General features: G+C 31.3%; 5 protein-coding genes across 10 annotated transcripts in view; 3 read left to right on the top strand and 2 right to left on the bottom strand.

The window, feature by feature from the left end:
• The first annotated feature begins 262 nt into the window (after positions 1-262).
• LOC114943800 (uncharacterized) lies at positions 263-1,289 on the top strand. The gene is made up of 2 exons (XM_029319526.2): positions 263-446; positions 529-1,289. The coding sequence occupies exons 1-2, from the start codon at positions 350-352 to the stop codon at positions 1,242-1,244; spliced, it is 813 nt and encodes a 270-aa protein (XP_029175359.1). The 5' UTR covers positions 263-349; the 3' UTR covers positions 1,245-1,289.
• A 45-nt stretch (positions 1,290-1,334) lies between these two features.
• Positions 1,335-3,148, bottom strand: LOC114943799 (epimerase family protein SDR39U1). Of its 2 annotated transcripts, XM_029319524.2 has the most exons (7): positions 3,074-3,148; positions 2,865-2,982; positions 2,653-2,759; positions 2,305-2,575; positions 1,940-2,205; positions 1,744-1,857; positions 1,335-1,677 (listed from the first exon to the last, which is right to left on the bottom strand). In XM_029319524.2, the coding sequence occupies exons 2-7, from the start codon at positions 2,887-2,889 to the stop codon at positions 1,576-1,578; spliced, it is 885 nt and encodes a 294-aa protein (XP_029175357.1). In that variant the 5' UTR covers positions 2,890-2,982; positions 3,074-3,148; the 3' UTR covers positions 1,335-1,575. The 2 variants fall into 2 exon arrangements, with proteins under 2 accessions (XP_029175357.1, XP_029175358.1); XM_029319525.2 differs by lacking the exons at positions 2,865-2,982; positions 3,074-3,148 and having other exon boundaries at positions 2,305-2,565; positions 2,653-2,719.
• Positions 3,149-3,268: 120 nt separating this feature from the next.
• On the top strand, positions 3,269-5,185 carry MED10 (mediator complex subunit 10). Its single transcript, XM_029319492.2, has 3 exons — positions 3,269-3,392; positions 3,694-3,777; positions 3,868-5,185. The coding sequence occupies exons 1-3, from the start codon at positions 3,271-3,273 to the stop codon at positions 4,055-4,057; spliced, it is 396 nt and encodes a 131-aa protein (XP_029175325.2). The 5' UTR covers positions 3,269-3,270; the 3' UTR covers positions 4,058-5,185.
• A 67-nt stretch (positions 5,186-5,252) lies between these two features.
• On the top strand, positions 5,253-11,548 carry Hexo1 (beta-hexosaminidase 1). The gene is made up of 6 exons (XM_029319491.2): positions 5,253-5,424; positions 7,290-7,707; positions 8,268-8,711; positions 9,943-10,454; positions 10,829-10,959; positions 11,232-11,548. Exons 1-6 carry the CDS (start codon positions 5,270-5,272, stop codon positions 11,462-11,464), a joined length of 1,893 nt encoding a protein of 630 aa, XP_029175324.1. The 5' UTR covers positions 5,253-5,269; the 3' UTR covers positions 11,465-11,548.
• A 299-nt stretch (positions 11,549-11,847) lies between these two features.
• Adcy2 (adenylate cyclase type 2 Ac76E) overlaps positions 11,848-16,504 on the bottom strand; it is a 40,754-nt gene continuing 36,097 nt past the window's right edge. For 4 of the 5 annotated variants that reach the window (XM_029319462.2, XM_029319464.2, XM_029319460.2 and 1 more), the window contains exons 12-20: positions 16,338-16,443; positions 16,201-16,259; positions 15,684-15,854; positions 15,022-15,256; positions 14,562-14,725; positions 14,222-14,459; positions 13,420-13,674; positions 13,103-13,220; positions 11,848-12,995 (exon numbers count right to left, since the gene is read on the bottom strand). In XM_029319462.2, coding sequence (XP_029175295.1) covers positions 12,730-12,995; positions 13,103-13,220; positions 13,420-13,674; positions 14,222-14,459; positions 14,562-14,725; positions 15,022-15,256; positions 15,684-15,854; positions 16,201-16,259; positions 16,338-16,443 — 1,612 coding nt within the window. In that variant the 3' untranslated portion in view covers positions 11,848-12,729. The remainder of the gene's footprint in view (positions 12,996-13,102; positions 13,221-13,419; positions 13,675-14,221; positions 14,460-14,561; positions 14,726-15,021; positions 15,257-15,683; positions 15,855-16,200; positions 16,260-16,337; positions 16,444-16,504) is intronic. The other variant, XM_029319463.2, reaches the window with a different exon arrangement.

Genomic DNA, 16,504 nt, shown 5'->3' on the forward strand with positions numbered 1-16,504 from the left:
TAGAATTTTATCTTTTGTATCGTAATTGAATTATTGTATTACTGATTGCATATTTTACTTTTTTTCAATTTTTCGAGTAAAATAATCTTTCTGTTGGTCTCTATTGAATTTTTTAATTGAGAATTGAGAGAGAGAGAGAAAATGTATCTTATTATTACAATAAACTACCCTGTAAACTATATTTTAATGATTGATAATCGAAAATAACAAATGCGCGGCAGTTTCAAGTAATCATAATTAATTATCATAATTAAATGTCAAAATTCCCTCACTCGTCTTCCCTCGCTTTGTACAATTACGGGATATTCATTAAAATTTTTCTTGTAATGTTAATTCGCGCAATTACAAAATGTTTCCGATTGCGAAACCTCAGCTCAAAATTTTGAATAAAAATAAATTACATGTATCGCGAAGGCCAGGATGTACCGCGTGGTTTTTGCTCGGCTGTAAGAGACTATATTTAGATTAAATTGTTATTTCAAATTTAAAGTATAAAATTAAATTATATACGTGGATTATATTTTCCAGTATCAGCAGTAATTTTTATCAGCATAATTAGCCACTTGACAAGCAATATCTACTTCCTAATTATTTTACTTTTGGGTGAGATTATGTTTGGACTGGATAGTTTCGGAGAATGGGAAGACTTGATATTGTACAAACAGGAGAATAGGGCTCTTATCGAAAAGGCTATTTGGAGCGATAGATTATGCTCGGATAATTCGGCTGAAATCTTTTTGATGAGACTTACTGACATCCGACACGTTGGTGTCTCTACAGAGATGGGTCTCTTTATCCTTCACAAAAACGGACAAACAATTACTCTTAGTATGAGAGGCTTAACTAGAGAGGAGATACAAAGTTTAAGGAGAGAAATTAACTATTTCTTGAACATGAGTCGCCTCGATAATCTCGACTTTTCCTTGATTGATCCTTCCAACCGATTATTACTCCCTTCCGATTCAGAGGAATATTTGCAAAATTTACCAAGAACGTGTCCACCTATTCCTAACGAACTTACTGCTTCGGACAATATCTTGGGAAATAGTAAGGCAAATCATCGGGTGCAACAGAATCTGAGTTATCCAACTGTAATGTGCGGAGTACGACTTAATAGTTGTCAATCAGCTAGTTTGAGAAGAGGCCCTTATACAGAAAATTCAAGACATCTTGATTATATTAAGTATACTAGAAATATTTGTACCCTTCCCAATCTGATAAAAGTTAACAAAGAGCATAATTAATCGAATATCTTTTGTTTATGAAAATGTATATGTGTGATATATTATACTGAGATTTATGTCTAATTCGTACTTATCAGTTATACAAATAAATTTGTATAACAAAACGAGATTTATTCTTTATGCTGCAATAAATAATTTATTTTACTAAATAACAATAACTCGTAAACTATCAAAGAGAATATTCTAAAATTTGATGCTCATCTCGAGTTACTAACAATCTGAATAGTATATATTATACATTCTATAACAACTTTAAAATAATTAATTAGATAATGCGTATTTAGCATATCATTTTTCATCATAATTGATATAGAATCTCTTATATAGTTAATTAAACAAGTTGCTTACAAGCACTTTCGATATCTGGATATTCATATTGAAATCCTATCTCTTTAACACGCTTTGGTATAACTTTTTGTCCTTCCAACATAATCTAAAGGAAAAACGTGAAATTATTAAATTATTACATTATCAAGATTATTGACTATACATTACTAACTTTCGCTCGTTCTTTGCTGAATAATATCTGCAGAACAAAACTTGGAAGAGGTATTACTGCAGGTCTTTTCATTGCTATTGCAAATGCTTTTGTAAACTCCTTATTTGTTATAAGCTGTTAACAGCGATGTGTATAATATATACTATATAGTAAAAATTTTTTTAATATAGAGAATGTTATAAAATATATATATTACCTGAGGCGCCACTCCATTTAATATACCATGCACATTGTTATCTTTGAGTGCAAATATAAACATATTAACTAAATCCGTGATATGTATCCAGGGCATGTACTGATTCCCAGTTCCTATCGGTCCACCCAAGCCAAGAAAGAATGGTAAATAAATTTGCTTGATCATACCACCGCTTCTTCCTAACACAACTCCAGACCTTACTGTCACTTGTCTAATATTACAATCTTTTGGTAATTTTGCCGCTTCCTCCCAATCGTGAGTAAGTCCTGATAAAAATAAAAATAATTAATTTATAAATATATATATATATATATATATATATATATATATATATCATATGTTATAAATAAAAACTGAGATTCTACTTGAGAGGAAATCATAAGGTTCGCATTTGCTCTCTTCTGTATACACAGTGTCATTGGGCTTGTAATGAGCGACTCCTGATATAGTTGCGAAAACTGTAGCCTTGGTACTCTTTACAGCATCTGCTAGTGCCTTCGTCGTCTTCACCCTGCTATTCCTGACATTCTGTTTGAAGCCTGATGACCATCTTTGCGTAGGATCAAGTATATTTTGACCGGCAACGTTGATGACAGCTGATGTGTCCTCTGGTAGGCCACAGCGTTCTAAATCATTCTATAGATTTCGCAACAGCCATATTTTGGTGGGTTCTTTCTCATTGAAAATTAAGACAATCGGTTATCATGTCTTACCCATGATATTCTATTCGGTCCTGGCATTCGAGAGATACACGTGCAAGACACACCCTCGAGGTTCAGCGACTTTATCAGCTGCGATCCTATGAAGCCAGTACCACCGCCTAGAAATATTATATAACCTTATTAGTGCAAGATTTGTTCATATCTTTTTTTCAACATAAATATTAAAAATCTAATAAATCAACAAATTACAAACGTATGCTCACCCACTACTACGTGTTTTAAAGCCATGTTCGAGGACAGTAGAGATGTTTTTACAATCTTATATGTCGAGGATTATTTTGAGAATCTCTCGCCGGTCGTGATGTAACGAACAGATAATATCTGTACATATATTGCATTAAAAGAATAGCATTATACGATCGATTTTAGGAATTATTTTAATCGTATGAGAGTATTTTAATTTATTTAGTACCTGTTTTATTATCGAACATGTATGTAGCTCTGTTACAAGAAATATAAATATAAATATTTTGTTTTACTAAATTAAACTGTTTTATCTACTATTGGTAATATAAAAATTTACTTTATCGATTATCGGTAATAAAAATCTGCTTTTTAGTTCCGCTAACTTCCGCAAGAATCGCTATCGATAGTTTATTGCAAATGAAAATGGCGTCCGCTTTGGAGAATCTGAAAACTCAACTGGAGCTTTTTATCGAAAATGTGCGACAAATACGTATTATAGTGAGCGATTTTCAACCCCAAGGGCAGAATGTACTGAACCAGAAGATGTGAGTATCCATATAACGAGTAATAGCTTTTGTATATTTGCATGTAAACACATTTTCATAAACTAACCTCTCGCAGTAGTATCATGTATCATACAACAGCAATGATATTATAATCTCTTTAATTACTATAAATTATAAATCATTCATAGAGCTGAGATACTAATAAAGGTACTATTTATGTGCACTCAAATTTAATTAATTATGATAATATTTTATGAATATGAACATATTTCTGATATATCAATATTTTCTGAATTAATTAAGTGGACATTCCACTCAAATAAGTGATTTCTTTTTCTAGTCAAAGTTTAGTTAACGGCTTACAGGAGATTGATAAGCAAAAATCCCAGGTGCAGGAAGTTCATGTGCCACTGGAAGTATTTGAGTAAGTTTGACAATATCAATGTTAGAATTAATATATATATATATATTATGCTAATTTTTTTACTGTAACAAACATGCATTTTTATTCCAGTTACATTGATCAAGGCAGAAATCCTCAATTGTATACCAAAGACTGTATAGAAAAGGCTCTGACAAAGAATGAACAAGTGAAGGGAAAGATTGATGCCTATAGGAAATTCAAGGCTAATATGTTGGTGGAGTTGAATCGAGTTTTTCCAAACGAATTAGCCAAGTACAGAGCAATTCGTGGAGACGAATAAGACAATCTAGTTTTATGGACCAGATTTTGACAAGTAAATGGTTCTTTATACAAGCTGCCACAATCTGTAACTTGTTTTCTTACAACTTTTCTATATTGGTTTAAAATATGTACTGTCTAAATATATTTAATATTCTTTTCTTGTATATATTATAAGTGTAAATATATATGCAGTATTTTTTAAAGATTAAATAAACTGATAAGTGATATAAAAAGTTTACAATTTGCATTCCTATATATAATTCAGTTAATTATTTATTAGATAGACATGCAAATTGTATTATTAAAAACAGTTATACTATGTTTTTATTAAGACAAAATTACATAGTTGCAATATGTATACCAAATTTATTACAACTGATGTATCAAGTAAAAATTAAAAAATTTCATTGATCTATAAAGATGCAAGTAAATTTAATAAAGCAAATCAATCGAAATAAAAGCGGTAAAATTATTTTGATTTCAACTTTTAATAAATGAGAAGAAAAATAATTAGAAAAATTTGTTATCATATCTTATAATAAAAAGATAAGATAATGATAATTGCGACCATCTGTTGTTGTGCCCATGTTAAGTATGCGATTCGCACGGTTAGCAATAATAACATATGTGTGCTTATTTTATAAACAGTTTTATAATTATCGTAATGAAATTGATGTAACATTTCAAGTGTGTTTAATGACCGGCAATCATAAATTCTCGCGTAATTCAAAGTTTGTGTAACTGATATGAAAAATGTATGAAATTATCGATAATATTCATGTTGTATAAATATTTTGTCAACGAAGAACAACTGAAGGAATATTTGCTTTCATTTATCACTGTATTATGTATATTCATAATTAAAAAATAAGTAATTTTAAGCTAAAAGTGAAATGCATAAAATATTGTCTATATTTACAGCGTTCCGATACAGCGAATAATGATTTTAATAATATTAATCTTAATCTTAATAATGGAGAAAAAATCGGTGAAAATTTATTGTTTAAATAGGATAGATTGTACAAGATATGATCTCTTTCCGTAAAGTATATATATACTTATTTACATATTGTATTTTCTTCTATTATTTTCAAACGATTGTATTCATCAAGGTGCAGCGAAATATAACATTCGCGATGCGAATCGACGTGCGTGAATTTTTCAAACATTAGAGACACCGAGAGGTTTCGCCCCACACTCGACTTTTCCCCTACCCTACGCAACGCGCGACATGAATATCATCCTCGAGCCAAGGATAAAATCATTTCGCGGACAACAATCGAGTCTTCGACGGACAGTAGCCCTGGCTACCACTTTAAGCGGCATGTTCGCGTTACTGATCGTCGTCCTCGCATTTGGCGGCCTTAATCAGGCCCAGGAATACACGTGAGTACCAAATTACAAATTGGTATTTTAACTTCATCGATTTCAAAATCTTTTCGATACCATAAGTGCAAGAGAAAATACATCCTACATTGATTATCGCGCCGCTATTGTTTCGTATAAATACAGAGATAAATATATCAATTAAAATCGGTAATATACAATTAATAATATAATTTTTGATCGAGTTCTGGATCGTTCGATTTTTGGTACCTAGAGCTTTTATTTCGCTATTTCTATTTCTTTGCATATATATATTGTACATTATTTAAAGCGGTCAGATAATAAACCGGGTTCAATCGCGTGAGTGCTTATTAGTTTTAGGTAGAAAGGTATAATTCACTTAACATACGGTGAAAGCAACAGGTGGGTGGATTCATTGAGAAATAGACCGCATCGGTCGCTCCGAGGTTTTTCCGAGATTTCAGAGAGATATTTGAAAGATGATTGAGTTTACTGTTTTTTTTTTCCGCTATTCTCGAGCTTGGATGCACATTCATAATCTGCATTTACAAATCCTTTCACTATACAGTACCGTCATAACGGTGAAATATAATTTGCCATTCCTTTTCTTGACAATAGGAATTAGTTTTTGCGTTTGAAAAATTGTAGATAAAATACATTTATCATCTAAAGTAATTTTCCACTCAGAAAAATCTTTTGACAATTATATTATTAAAAACTATAGACGCGATAAAAATAGAATACTATCAAACTTAAAAAAATATTTAAAAATAAGTATTTATTTGAAGTTTTAGAAAATAAGTATTTATATGAAGAATTATTTTTTTGAAGTTTGATAGTACCTTAGAAATGTCACGATTTTATAATTAAAATTATTCTTAAGTGAAAAGAAATTTTTTCTACAATAAAATAGATTTTTTTTTAGAAGAATGTCACTCTTGTGACTGAAAAATGTTGTAAATATTGTTCTCTGAAACTTAAAAATGATTAAATAGCATGACATATACCATTATACATTACAATTCTTTCAATGATATATGGTCTTGAATTTTGTTTTTCAAATATGAGAGCGCACGATTAGCATAATTAGCTATGTCGTGTGTAATTTAAAATCCTCTATTAGAATTTCACGAGATTTGAATACTTGCTCATTATTATTTCTATAAATGATCTTGGATCATTTAGATATACTTTTAATAACATTAACGCGAACATTGATGGTGGAATAAAAGAAATATAAAAAATGATTAATTGTGTTCTCTAATTATGCCAAGCATTAATGATATTAATAGAGAGCAATATTAATTCTAATTATATAAAAATATATTTAATATATATACTTAATTTCTCTGTTTTTTTTCAAACAACAATATTAATTAAGTTTTGGATATTGCAATTTTATGCAAATTTTAATTTGCATTGCTATAAAATAATATTTCAGTTATTTCATCACACAAACATAAACTAGCTGATTAATTATATCAACAAGGAACGTCATCAGTGCCATATCAGACATGATTATTGTTTTTATTTTGTTCCTATTATCTCAAAAAAAAAAATGAGAGATTGGTCTTTATACTTATATATATATATATATATATATATATATATATATATATATATACATATATAATTTTATAATAAAGTTGTTTATGTTTCTTAACTTATAAACATCAAAATATGTGATTTAGTGATTAATAAAATTATCATCAATATATAGAGCGCTGCATCAAAAAAATTGAAGTTACGAGAAAAGAAAAAATGATAAAATCACTGCTTACATAAAATCAACGCGATCAACCAATTATCAATTTATAAACTGCTTATAAAAAAGAGAATTTTTCGCAATATATATCGAAGCATTCGGACAAGATAAACGTCGATATTTTTTCTCGAAATCGCAGCTCTCCTTGGCACTACAAGTGCGATGCCGGTCTCTGCAAGAAGGTACCGATCACGGAACAGGACACCAACCCGCTCGCTCTCAGCGTATGCCAATTATTCTGCGGCCAAGCTGGTACCCTTTGGCCAAAACCCACGGGACACCTCTCCATCGGCAGGACCGTGGTACCTCTAAATGTCGAGAGCATCGAACTGACTGGGATTTCCACGCAGACGGTAGTCGGAAATCTTCTTCAGAGGAACGTGGATCGTTTGAAGGATGGTGTGACGAAACTCAGTGGTCCCGTGACCCCGGTGACCTCGAATACCGCTGCAAAGCTGGTGATTCGCTTCAATCAAGGACTGAATCTCAACGATACCAAGCTGACCTTGGACACTGACGAGAGCTACACTCTCCGAGTTGCTACGGTCAACGGACAGGTAAGTTGTAACAAGAGAAAAAGGAACAAGAAATGTGTGTTGAATAAATTTACTTGGGGTTCTTATTAAAAAACGTCGACCGATGTTTCTGTATGGATTGTCCAACTGTAATTTATGCGTTGTCATATATTCAAATCTCGAAAATAGAACTATGTTCGTGCTTCTCGTACTAATAAAAAAGTTAGACTAAGAAAAGATAAATGAGATTCAACACAAAAAGATGGTATTAAATATAAACCTGCACGGTGACGTCAAAAGCTGAAATATTTAATTTTGTGAATAAATTAAATATAAAACCCTTTTATTGTTTCAAGCTTTTTATTTCAAGCAGAAACGAGTTTTTCGTTGTGCATATATTTAGCTGTTTGACTACATATACATATTTAAATTAAAATAAAATTATTGCATGATGAATACACTTCATTCTGCGTATTGTTATCCTATATCTTTCGGCAAAAAACTGTGAAGAAAATATTTAAAAAATTAAAAATTGTGTACATATTTAAATTTGCTTCTAATATACATCCACAAAAGCTTAAATTTATTAAAATAAATTTAAGGTGGAGGCCGACATCACGGCAAACACATACTTTGGAGCTCGACATGCCATGGAGACCCTTAGCCAGCTGATCGTCTTCGACGATCTGCGCAATTATATTCAAATAGTCAATGATGTGTACATCGTGGACAGTCCAAAGTATCCCTATCGTGGAATCCTTCTGGACACCAGTCGAAATTACGTTGACAAAGAGACGATTCTGCGAACGATCGACGGCATGGCCATGTCCAAGCTGAACACATTCCACTGGCACATCACCGACTCGCACAGCTTCCCTTATGTCAGCCGAACGTGGCCCGACTTCGTCAAGTACGGTAGCTACAAGCCAACCAAGATCTATACATCCGAGATGATCAGGGAGATCGTCGACTACGCCCTGGTCCGAGGTGTCAGGGTCCTGCCGGAGTTCGATGCACCTGCACATGTCGGCGAAGGGTGGCAATGGGTGAGCGAATGATAATTAATTTGCATTTCAAGACTTTTGATGTGACTTTTATAATAGATAGATCCATGGGCGTCTGCAGGGGAATTAGTAAAAAAATTAAGAATTTGATTTCCTTTTAAATAAACACTGGAATTTATTTGCGTATTTAATATAAAAAAATGAAAACAACAAAATAGAGTAAAAAAGTAAAATGTTTAAAATTAAAAAAAATTTAATTATGCTTTTTTCTGGAAAAAAAATTGCGGACATCTATGAATAGATCTCTCATAAATAATCCAACATATGATTCATTTCAATTTGAAGGAAAGTCATCGGCGAGAGACTTCTTCACTATTGTGCAAAAAATATTAGTTAATATGTAAATGTGAAAAAATTGCATATATATTTTTAATTCGATATAAATAGAAATTTTCATGAAGAGGGATTTTAGTCGAAACACACATTTTGTAACAAAAATTACATCCTCCCCAACACAATTTTATCTCCAATAATTTTATATAGTCAACTGAAAATTTTATGCAATTTGATCAGTGAGTAACAAATATGTTTTTTGATAAAGTAAAAAAAATGTGGATTTACACATATTTAAGATAAACGTAAAGAAAGAATCTTGTCTAACTTGTTTTTTGAAATTACATTAATTTTCCTTATTTGTTTGCATTTTAATGATTAAATGACATCGCAGATTAAACAGTCTGCTAAGAATGAATATGTGTATTTGCACATAAATCCTTAATTAAGAGATGTCATGTATATTGTTCAAGCACAGATGTTGTTTAAAATAATCTTGGATTATTTTGTTAAACATTCTGTCAAGCACACACTTTAATCAATATCACATTACATATGCAACAATAATATAGAGCAATGCATACATAAATGTATTTAACGAAGTCATAAAATAAAATAATGATAAAATATATAAATGTATATAAAATAGATAAATATACAGTATATATACATACATACCCAGATAGCCACAGTAATTATCAAAACGATGTCATAATAATTACTGTGGCTATCTGGGTATTTATATAAGACAAATATTTTACATTATATATAAAAGTTAAAGATCAAACTTAGAGATCAAACATTTAAAATTTGTTTGCTGTAAGAATTTTATGCAAAAATACTCGAGATGTGTGTGAGAATTATACCTAAAATCTTTATTATAAAAAAAGATATATTTTTATTAAATATAATTTATTATTTTTCTTCATCTTCATGCAAGGTTGATGACAACGCGACAGTTTGTTTCAAAGCCGAGCCCTGGCAGAGCTATTGCGTGGAACCACCATGCGGTCAGCTGAATCCTACCAGCGAGAGGATGTACGAGGTTCTTGAAGGAATCTACAAGGACATGGTAGAAGATTTCGAACAGCCAGACATCTTCCACATGGGTGGAGACGAAGTGAATATCAACTGCTGGAGATCCACGAATATCATCACCAACTGGATGCTGAAGAAGGGATGGGATCTCAGCGAGAGCAGCTTCTACCTGCTGTGGGACTACTTCCAGGAGAAAGCTCTGGACAAGCTGAAGACCGCCTACGGTGGTAAAGAAGTCCCGGCAATCCTGTGGACTAGCGGCCTCACTAGCGAGGAGAATATTCAGCATATCGATCCAAAGAAATATATCATTCAAATTTGGACGACTGGCGACGACGAAACTATCGGCAGACTGCTGCGCAATGACTTCAAAGTTATTTTCTCAAATTACGACGCTTTGTATCTTGACTGTGGGTGAGTTAATGATTACATACTTTTTCTTTTTTGGAAAGAATTGAAGAGGCTTAAAATATGTTTAAATATTGCGATTGATGTATTACATGATAATCTTTAAATAAACTTAGAGAGACTTAATATCTATAATAAAATACTCTAAATACTACTTTGAAAAAATGAGTATTAATAATATACATAAATAATTAATATGTAATTTTTTTTTTATATATACATTATTTTTCATATATATATATATATATATATATATATATATATATATATTATATACACAATTAAAATATATAATTATGATTTATATGTTAAAATGTATTCTATAAATACAAATCAGATGTTTAAAGAAATTAAGCATCAAAATTTTTTTTTTTTCATAGATTTGCAGCTTGGGTAGGCGAGGGTGTCAACTGGTGCGCGCCGTATAAGGGCTGGCAAAAGATTTACGAGAATTCTCCATTACAGATCGTTAATAAACAAGGATATGGAAACAAGAAGCATCTTATTCTAGGTAAAATCATCATTCAAACTTTCACAAAAATGCTATAAATTATACATATATATGTCATGAGATAAAACATCGCATTGAAATAATTATTGTCTTTTATATATCATATGTAAAAAATTTGTATAATATTATAATACTTGTAAAAAAATACACTTAAAAAATATACGTCAATATGTAAATCAGATTGATCGAATCTGAATTTACATAAAAAATATGATTTACTTCATAATATTAATATCGCGAGTAATTAGCGAATAATTGGTGGTCTAATACAGGCGGAGAAGCTGCACTTTGGACCGAACAGGCGGATAGCACAGCCACCGATTCGAGATTGTGGCCGAGATCAGCCGCAATGGGTGAGAGATTGTGGAGTGAACCGGATTCCAGTTGGCATCATGCCGAGCAGAGGATGTTGAGGCAACGCGAGAGACTCGTCGAACGTGGAATCGACGCGGATAGCTTGCAACCCGAATGGTGTTTGCAAAATCAAGGCTCGTGCTACGCATAAACTCTGAATATCTCTTTGCAACCTCATTATTTTTATATACATGTGTGTTTCAAGTTAGAATAAATCACTATTTTGACCTTGTCAGTTATTCGTTTCTTCCTCGTAGAAACTTAATTGACGTTGATGGTTCTGGCCTTAGAATTGGATTTCCCGTCATTACAATCGATTGCAATAAAGGCGTGTATTATTGCGTAAAAGTAAAATTCCAAAATTTTTCTAAAAAATCTGTGATTTCCATTTAACGAATCCAAATTAAAAAATTCAAACAAAAATCATTTATAAGTAAGTTTGATTCGATTAATATATATTCTATGTGCATGTTAAAAAAGAATTTATATATATCTTATTCTATAAAAATTAAATTGATAATGCTAATAATAAAATAAATATTATCATCGTATTTTTATTAGTATATATAATTCACAATATCTTCGAACTGAAGAAAGGCAATAAATGCCGTATAAAGCAATTTCGTACATTAATCATATATCAGAATTGATTGAGTTCTCGTTGTTTCTCTCGATAGAGAGATAAAATTGTGTGTTTATATCCAAAATCACATCTGCGTATGTTGCAGCTGTCAAAACGAATCATAAATATATAGGTATATATGCATATATACGTATATATACTGATAATCTTTATTTGCAGGTACGATGTAACGTTGTTTATGATCATTGATCATAAGTCGAAAATTGGATCGAGTTGATGCTTAAAATTTATCTGCAATAATTTCGTAAAATATCTTGTAAAATACACAGGTATGAGATCATGTCTCACATTTCTAAATAGCATAAAACTATTTTCAGAACACAATTAATTACTCTTTTGCCACTTCCTCCGGTTCCATTAAGTGCAGGAAGAAAACATCGAGAGGATAGGAATCATGAATACATCCGTATCGTGCCGATTATTCATTCTTTAAATAGCAGAGACGATATCAATATATTCTTGAATTGTTCCGACTAATTATGACAGATTCCGACAAATGCAACTTCTTATTAGTCTCCTTTTTTTCCACGCAAGGAAAATCTTATTTATGAGTTAAACAAATAAACCTAACATCCATGAACATTTCACATATTAACAGACAGATCCTTAAAATTCGGGGGAATCATTTTTTTTTATACCTTTTTCATATTATACGTTCAAACAACTTAAGCAGAATTCTACTTTCTGCAAGTCCGATTTTTCTTTATGGAAAAGTTTGTGTTCCTTCTCACGAGATAAAATTCGATTCGATCAATAATTTGTATAATTCACCTTTAATAATTGTCCTCCTTGTCATCGAAGGGCGTTTTCACGAAGTATGTAGTGAGAGTTCCTTTGCCCTTCACGTACGTAGGTCCTCGGCAAATGAGTTCGTACCCGGCGTCGATGAGGATCTTGGCAGTGTCCTCGGTGACCTGAAGCTTGCCCATCTCACCGCAACTGTCCATTCTCGAAGCGACGTTTACCGTGTTTCCCCAAATATCGTATTGCGGTTTTTGAGCACCCACAACACCCGCTATCACCGGGCCATGATTTAAACCTATGATGACAAAAGATGTTTGATTGTTAATAATATTTTTAAATTAATTATTTTTTTTGTTGCTATAATTATTTTTAATTTTACATAATAATTTTCAATATACTCACCCATCCTCAATTTGAATCTCTGGAAGGAATCTCGATTGATTTGATCTAAGATCGTCATAAGCGCAATGGCAAACTCGACGAGTACGATTACGTTGTGATCTTGTTGCTTCAGTAAGTCCTGCATGAAATTTATAACATGGAATAATACGAATATTAGTTTAGACCTTCCATTTCAAAATATAAAAAAATTGTTTATCCACGTTTAATTATTTTACACATTTGAAAATATTTTATTCAAAATTCTTTATATTAAAAACGGACTTTGTAAAAAAAAAAAGAAAATAATAAGTTACAAGATTCTGATTTAGAACTCTTACCTTGCTATCACCGTCCTCCTTTCCCGGACTTAGGCCAGACGCCAGCATGTAAGTACTGCCTATCGTCTTGATCTTCTCGATCCCTGAGAATTTCGGCTTGAGTAAGAGTTTGTCGAAATCGCAGATGATCTCATTGAGTAAACGCAAACATTCAAGGCCTTGCTTGTTTATGTCGGTTTCGTCATAAAATTCCTTGTAATTTGGAATCGACGCGAACATTACAGCAATGCTACTGTATCTTTCATGATAGAGTTCCTGTTAATTTAAGACATAATAATTATTCTTTCTCTTAGCATCGCTATACACATTTATTGTTAGAATCGGATGATAAATTATTTAATATAAATTTGGAAAACAAATTTGCTGGAAATAATTTACTGAATAATAATTAATAGTATCACATTTATCCAATCTTAATAATTATTATAGTTTGCTAAAAGTATAATTTATCATAAAATGTTCTCATATATATATATATATATATATATATATATATATATATATGGTATATGTGAGAAATATTAATAAATATTTAGAAAAGAAAAAATAATATGTTTATGTTTCCTATAAGCATAATTTAGATATTTAGTCTTATAATAAAAATTAATCAAATTAGTCATGTACCCGATATGGGTCGCAAATTATTTGTAAATTTTGATAATTATGGTGTATAAATGTATAAATTAAACAATTTGTTGATTAATCTAATAAATGATCCATTTATAAAAAAATTATATTAATCTTATAGATATTACGATGGCAATAAGAGGATAAAAGGTAAAAATTTTTCTAGAACTCTTACTTGAGTAGCCCTCGTGGCTAAAAAATGATCGGCGACATGAGCCGGCAGTATGTTCTCTAGGAGAATTTTATTAATACCCCTCATGGTCTCCACCTCATCCTGCTCGACTCTCAGCTTACTCTTCCACAGGATATCCATTCTGGATGTATATTCCACTTGCCGATCGAGAACGTGAAGTATCAGACTGATGAGCGCCAGTAGGTATCCTACTTGCATCAGATAATGAACGCCGTAAAATCTGCGGAAAACGCGACGGAAATTCACTATAACGGAGTGCTTTTCAGCGAGTTTGCAATTTATAACACACGTGCTCGAGTTTCGAGAGCGTCATATCACTCACTTTATGTCAGAATTTTCGTAATATAGTTGGATGATTGGTGCTTGAGAGAAGACTACGAGTATTACGCCAACGGATAGAAGCATTACATTCAATTTCAGCAAGAAACCAACCCTCAAGTGGGTCCAGCCGATCACCAGTGCTATCGCCGAGGAATACACGTACAACTGGAAATGTCATTTATTGAGCAAAATACAAAAACGTGTTTTTTTTTTAATATAATAGAATAGAATATGTTGACTAAAAATATGAATCGATAAAAACCTAACTTTCAATTGATGAATAATATATAGAATCGTTTAAAGATATAGAAGCATCCCTAAATTATTTATTATTAATTTATTATTATTAACTTTAAATGTAATTATGAGTTGCTGAAAACGGTGCGTGAAAGAATATTTATTACATGCTACAATTTTATCTTTTTTTCATCAAATAACATATTACTTTTAGACATACGCACTGGTACGATGTATCCAGCAGTTTGATCGACTTCGATCAGACTAATGACTGATGATGCAATAGCCAATAAGGCTGTTATTAAGTACACCGTTATTCTAATTCCACAGCTGAGTGCAATACGACTTGTTGTTTCTTCGTCATTGTTGATGTCGACTTTACCGCTGAACCACGAAATTGCGGCAAGTATAATTAGAGATACTAAACCGGCTGCAAAGCAACCATAAACCGCGATGCTTCTGTAAATAAAAGACAAAATCAAAATTTTTTTTTAAAATATTGATGAACATTTTTTTTATTTAGATACCATTATATCGATAAGAGAATTTAATATATAATTAATAGAGATTAATTATATAGCGTTGGTAATTTATTAATACTATATAAAAACTTATTATTGGGTTTTAAATTTGCTTAAATAAATGAAAAATAAATAAGAGAGTAAGTTATTTTTAACTGAAATAAATATTTCTAATAATATAATAGTTTTATATTATTTTAGTTGCAAGAAGATAAAAGTTCTTAAAAATATCATACTAGATGATTTTATGTTGCGGTGCTTTTCGGATATATCGGTTTTACAAGTTTCAACGTTATATCGTCAGAGTATAATATTCCTGTGAAGTTGAGTATTAAACATTTGATTAGCTTGTTACAGGAACTCGCCTTGGTAAATAAATAATCTGGATACAGAACATGATTGTGTAAACCACGCTGGAGGCCACGACGTACCAAGGGTATTGTTCATCTCTCTGCTCTCGATATAGCTGCTCCTGATTTTTGTCTTTGAACCAATAAGTAAAAGACGACATCTCCTCATTTCCACCGCACCATTGTCTATAACGCACAAAAATCCAAAAACTTCTATATATTGAACAAATTGTATAATTGATTTAATTTCATTTACAGCATAATTCTTATTTGTTTGCATCAAGACCATATCTACCATATCTATTTGGAGAATTATATTGAAAAACATGAATATTGTTACACTTAACGAAGAGAAGAGTGACATAATGCAGAGAATAATTGTTATTTTGAATCATTAAATTTAGCCATTAGTGGCCAAATTTAATTGTGCTTGCGATATGCAAATCAACACGTATTGTACGCGATATCAAATTAATGATCCTAATTTGATTCGATATACTGACGTAAATCAATTAAAATATGTGTAACTCACTGCGTGTCAAAGCAGCTGACATTGTTCGCCAATAGATTCGATTCGATCATTGCGATGCTCTGTCGAGAAAAAGAAGCAACGTATTTTTTGAAATTACTTTATTAAAATTACTTATATAATAATAAATAACAGCTTACTGTTAGGCCAATATTTTTCGCTAATGTTGCTTCTGCTATATTGGCGAAAGGCTTATCCGCACCCCAACATTCCACATATTTTGTCATTTTGCTACTAGGCCTCGATCTATTATAAAATATATTATATATACATATATCGGTAATATTATATTAATAAAAATCTGAAA

The sequence above is a fragment of the Nylanderia fulva genome, unplaced genomic scaffold (assembly GCF_048542155.1).
Source record: "Nylanderia fulva isolate GAGA-0341 unplaced genomic scaffold, ASM4854215v1 Scaffold10, whole genome shotgun sequence".
Lineage (NCBI taxonomy): Eukaryota > Metazoa > Arthropoda > Insecta > Hymenoptera > Formicidae > Nylanderia > Nylanderia fulva.

Coding starts and splice junctions, on each gene's coding strand:
- LOC114943800 (XM_029319526.2), top strand. CDS start 350: ATGTTTCCGATTGCGAAACCTCAGCTCAAAATTTTGAATAAAAATAAA. Junction 447..528: donor CGCGTGGTTTTTGCTCGGCT/GTAAGAGACTAT, acceptor TATATTTTCCAG/TATCAGCAGTAATTTTTATC.
- LOC114943799 (XM_029319524.2), bottom strand. CDS start 2,889: ATGGCTTTAAAACACGTAGTAGTGG. Junction 2,760..2,864: donor TTTAAAACACGTAGTAGTGG/GTGAGCATACGT, acceptor TAATATTTCTAG/GCGGTGGTACTGGCTTCATA. Junction 2,576..2,652: donor GACCGAATAGAATATCATGG/GTAAGACATGAT, acceptor CGAAATCTATAG/AATGATTTAGAACGCTGTGG.
- MED10 (XM_029319492.2), top strand. CDS start 3,271: ATGGCGTCCGCTTTGGAGAATCTGAAAACTCAACTGGAGCTTTTTATC. Junction 3,393..3,693: donor AATGTACTGAACCAGAAGAT/GTGAGTATCCAT, acceptor TTCTTTTTCTAG/TCAAAGTTTAGTTAACGGCT. Junction 3,778..3,867: donor GTGCCACTGGAAGTATTTGA/GTAAGTTTGACA, acceptor TTTTTATTCCAG/TTACATTGATCAAGGCAGAA.
- Hexo1 (XM_029319491.2), top strand. CDS start 5,270: ATGAATATCATCCTCGAGCCAAGGATAAAATCATTTCGCGGACAACAA. Junction 7,708..8,267: donor TTGCTACGGTCAACGGACAG/GTAAGTTGTAAC, acceptor AATAAATTTAAG/GTGGAGGCCGACATCACGGC. Junction 8,712..9,942: donor TCGGCGAAGGGTGGCAATGG/GTGAGCGAATGA, acceptor TCTTCATGCAAG/GTTGATGACAACGCGACAGT.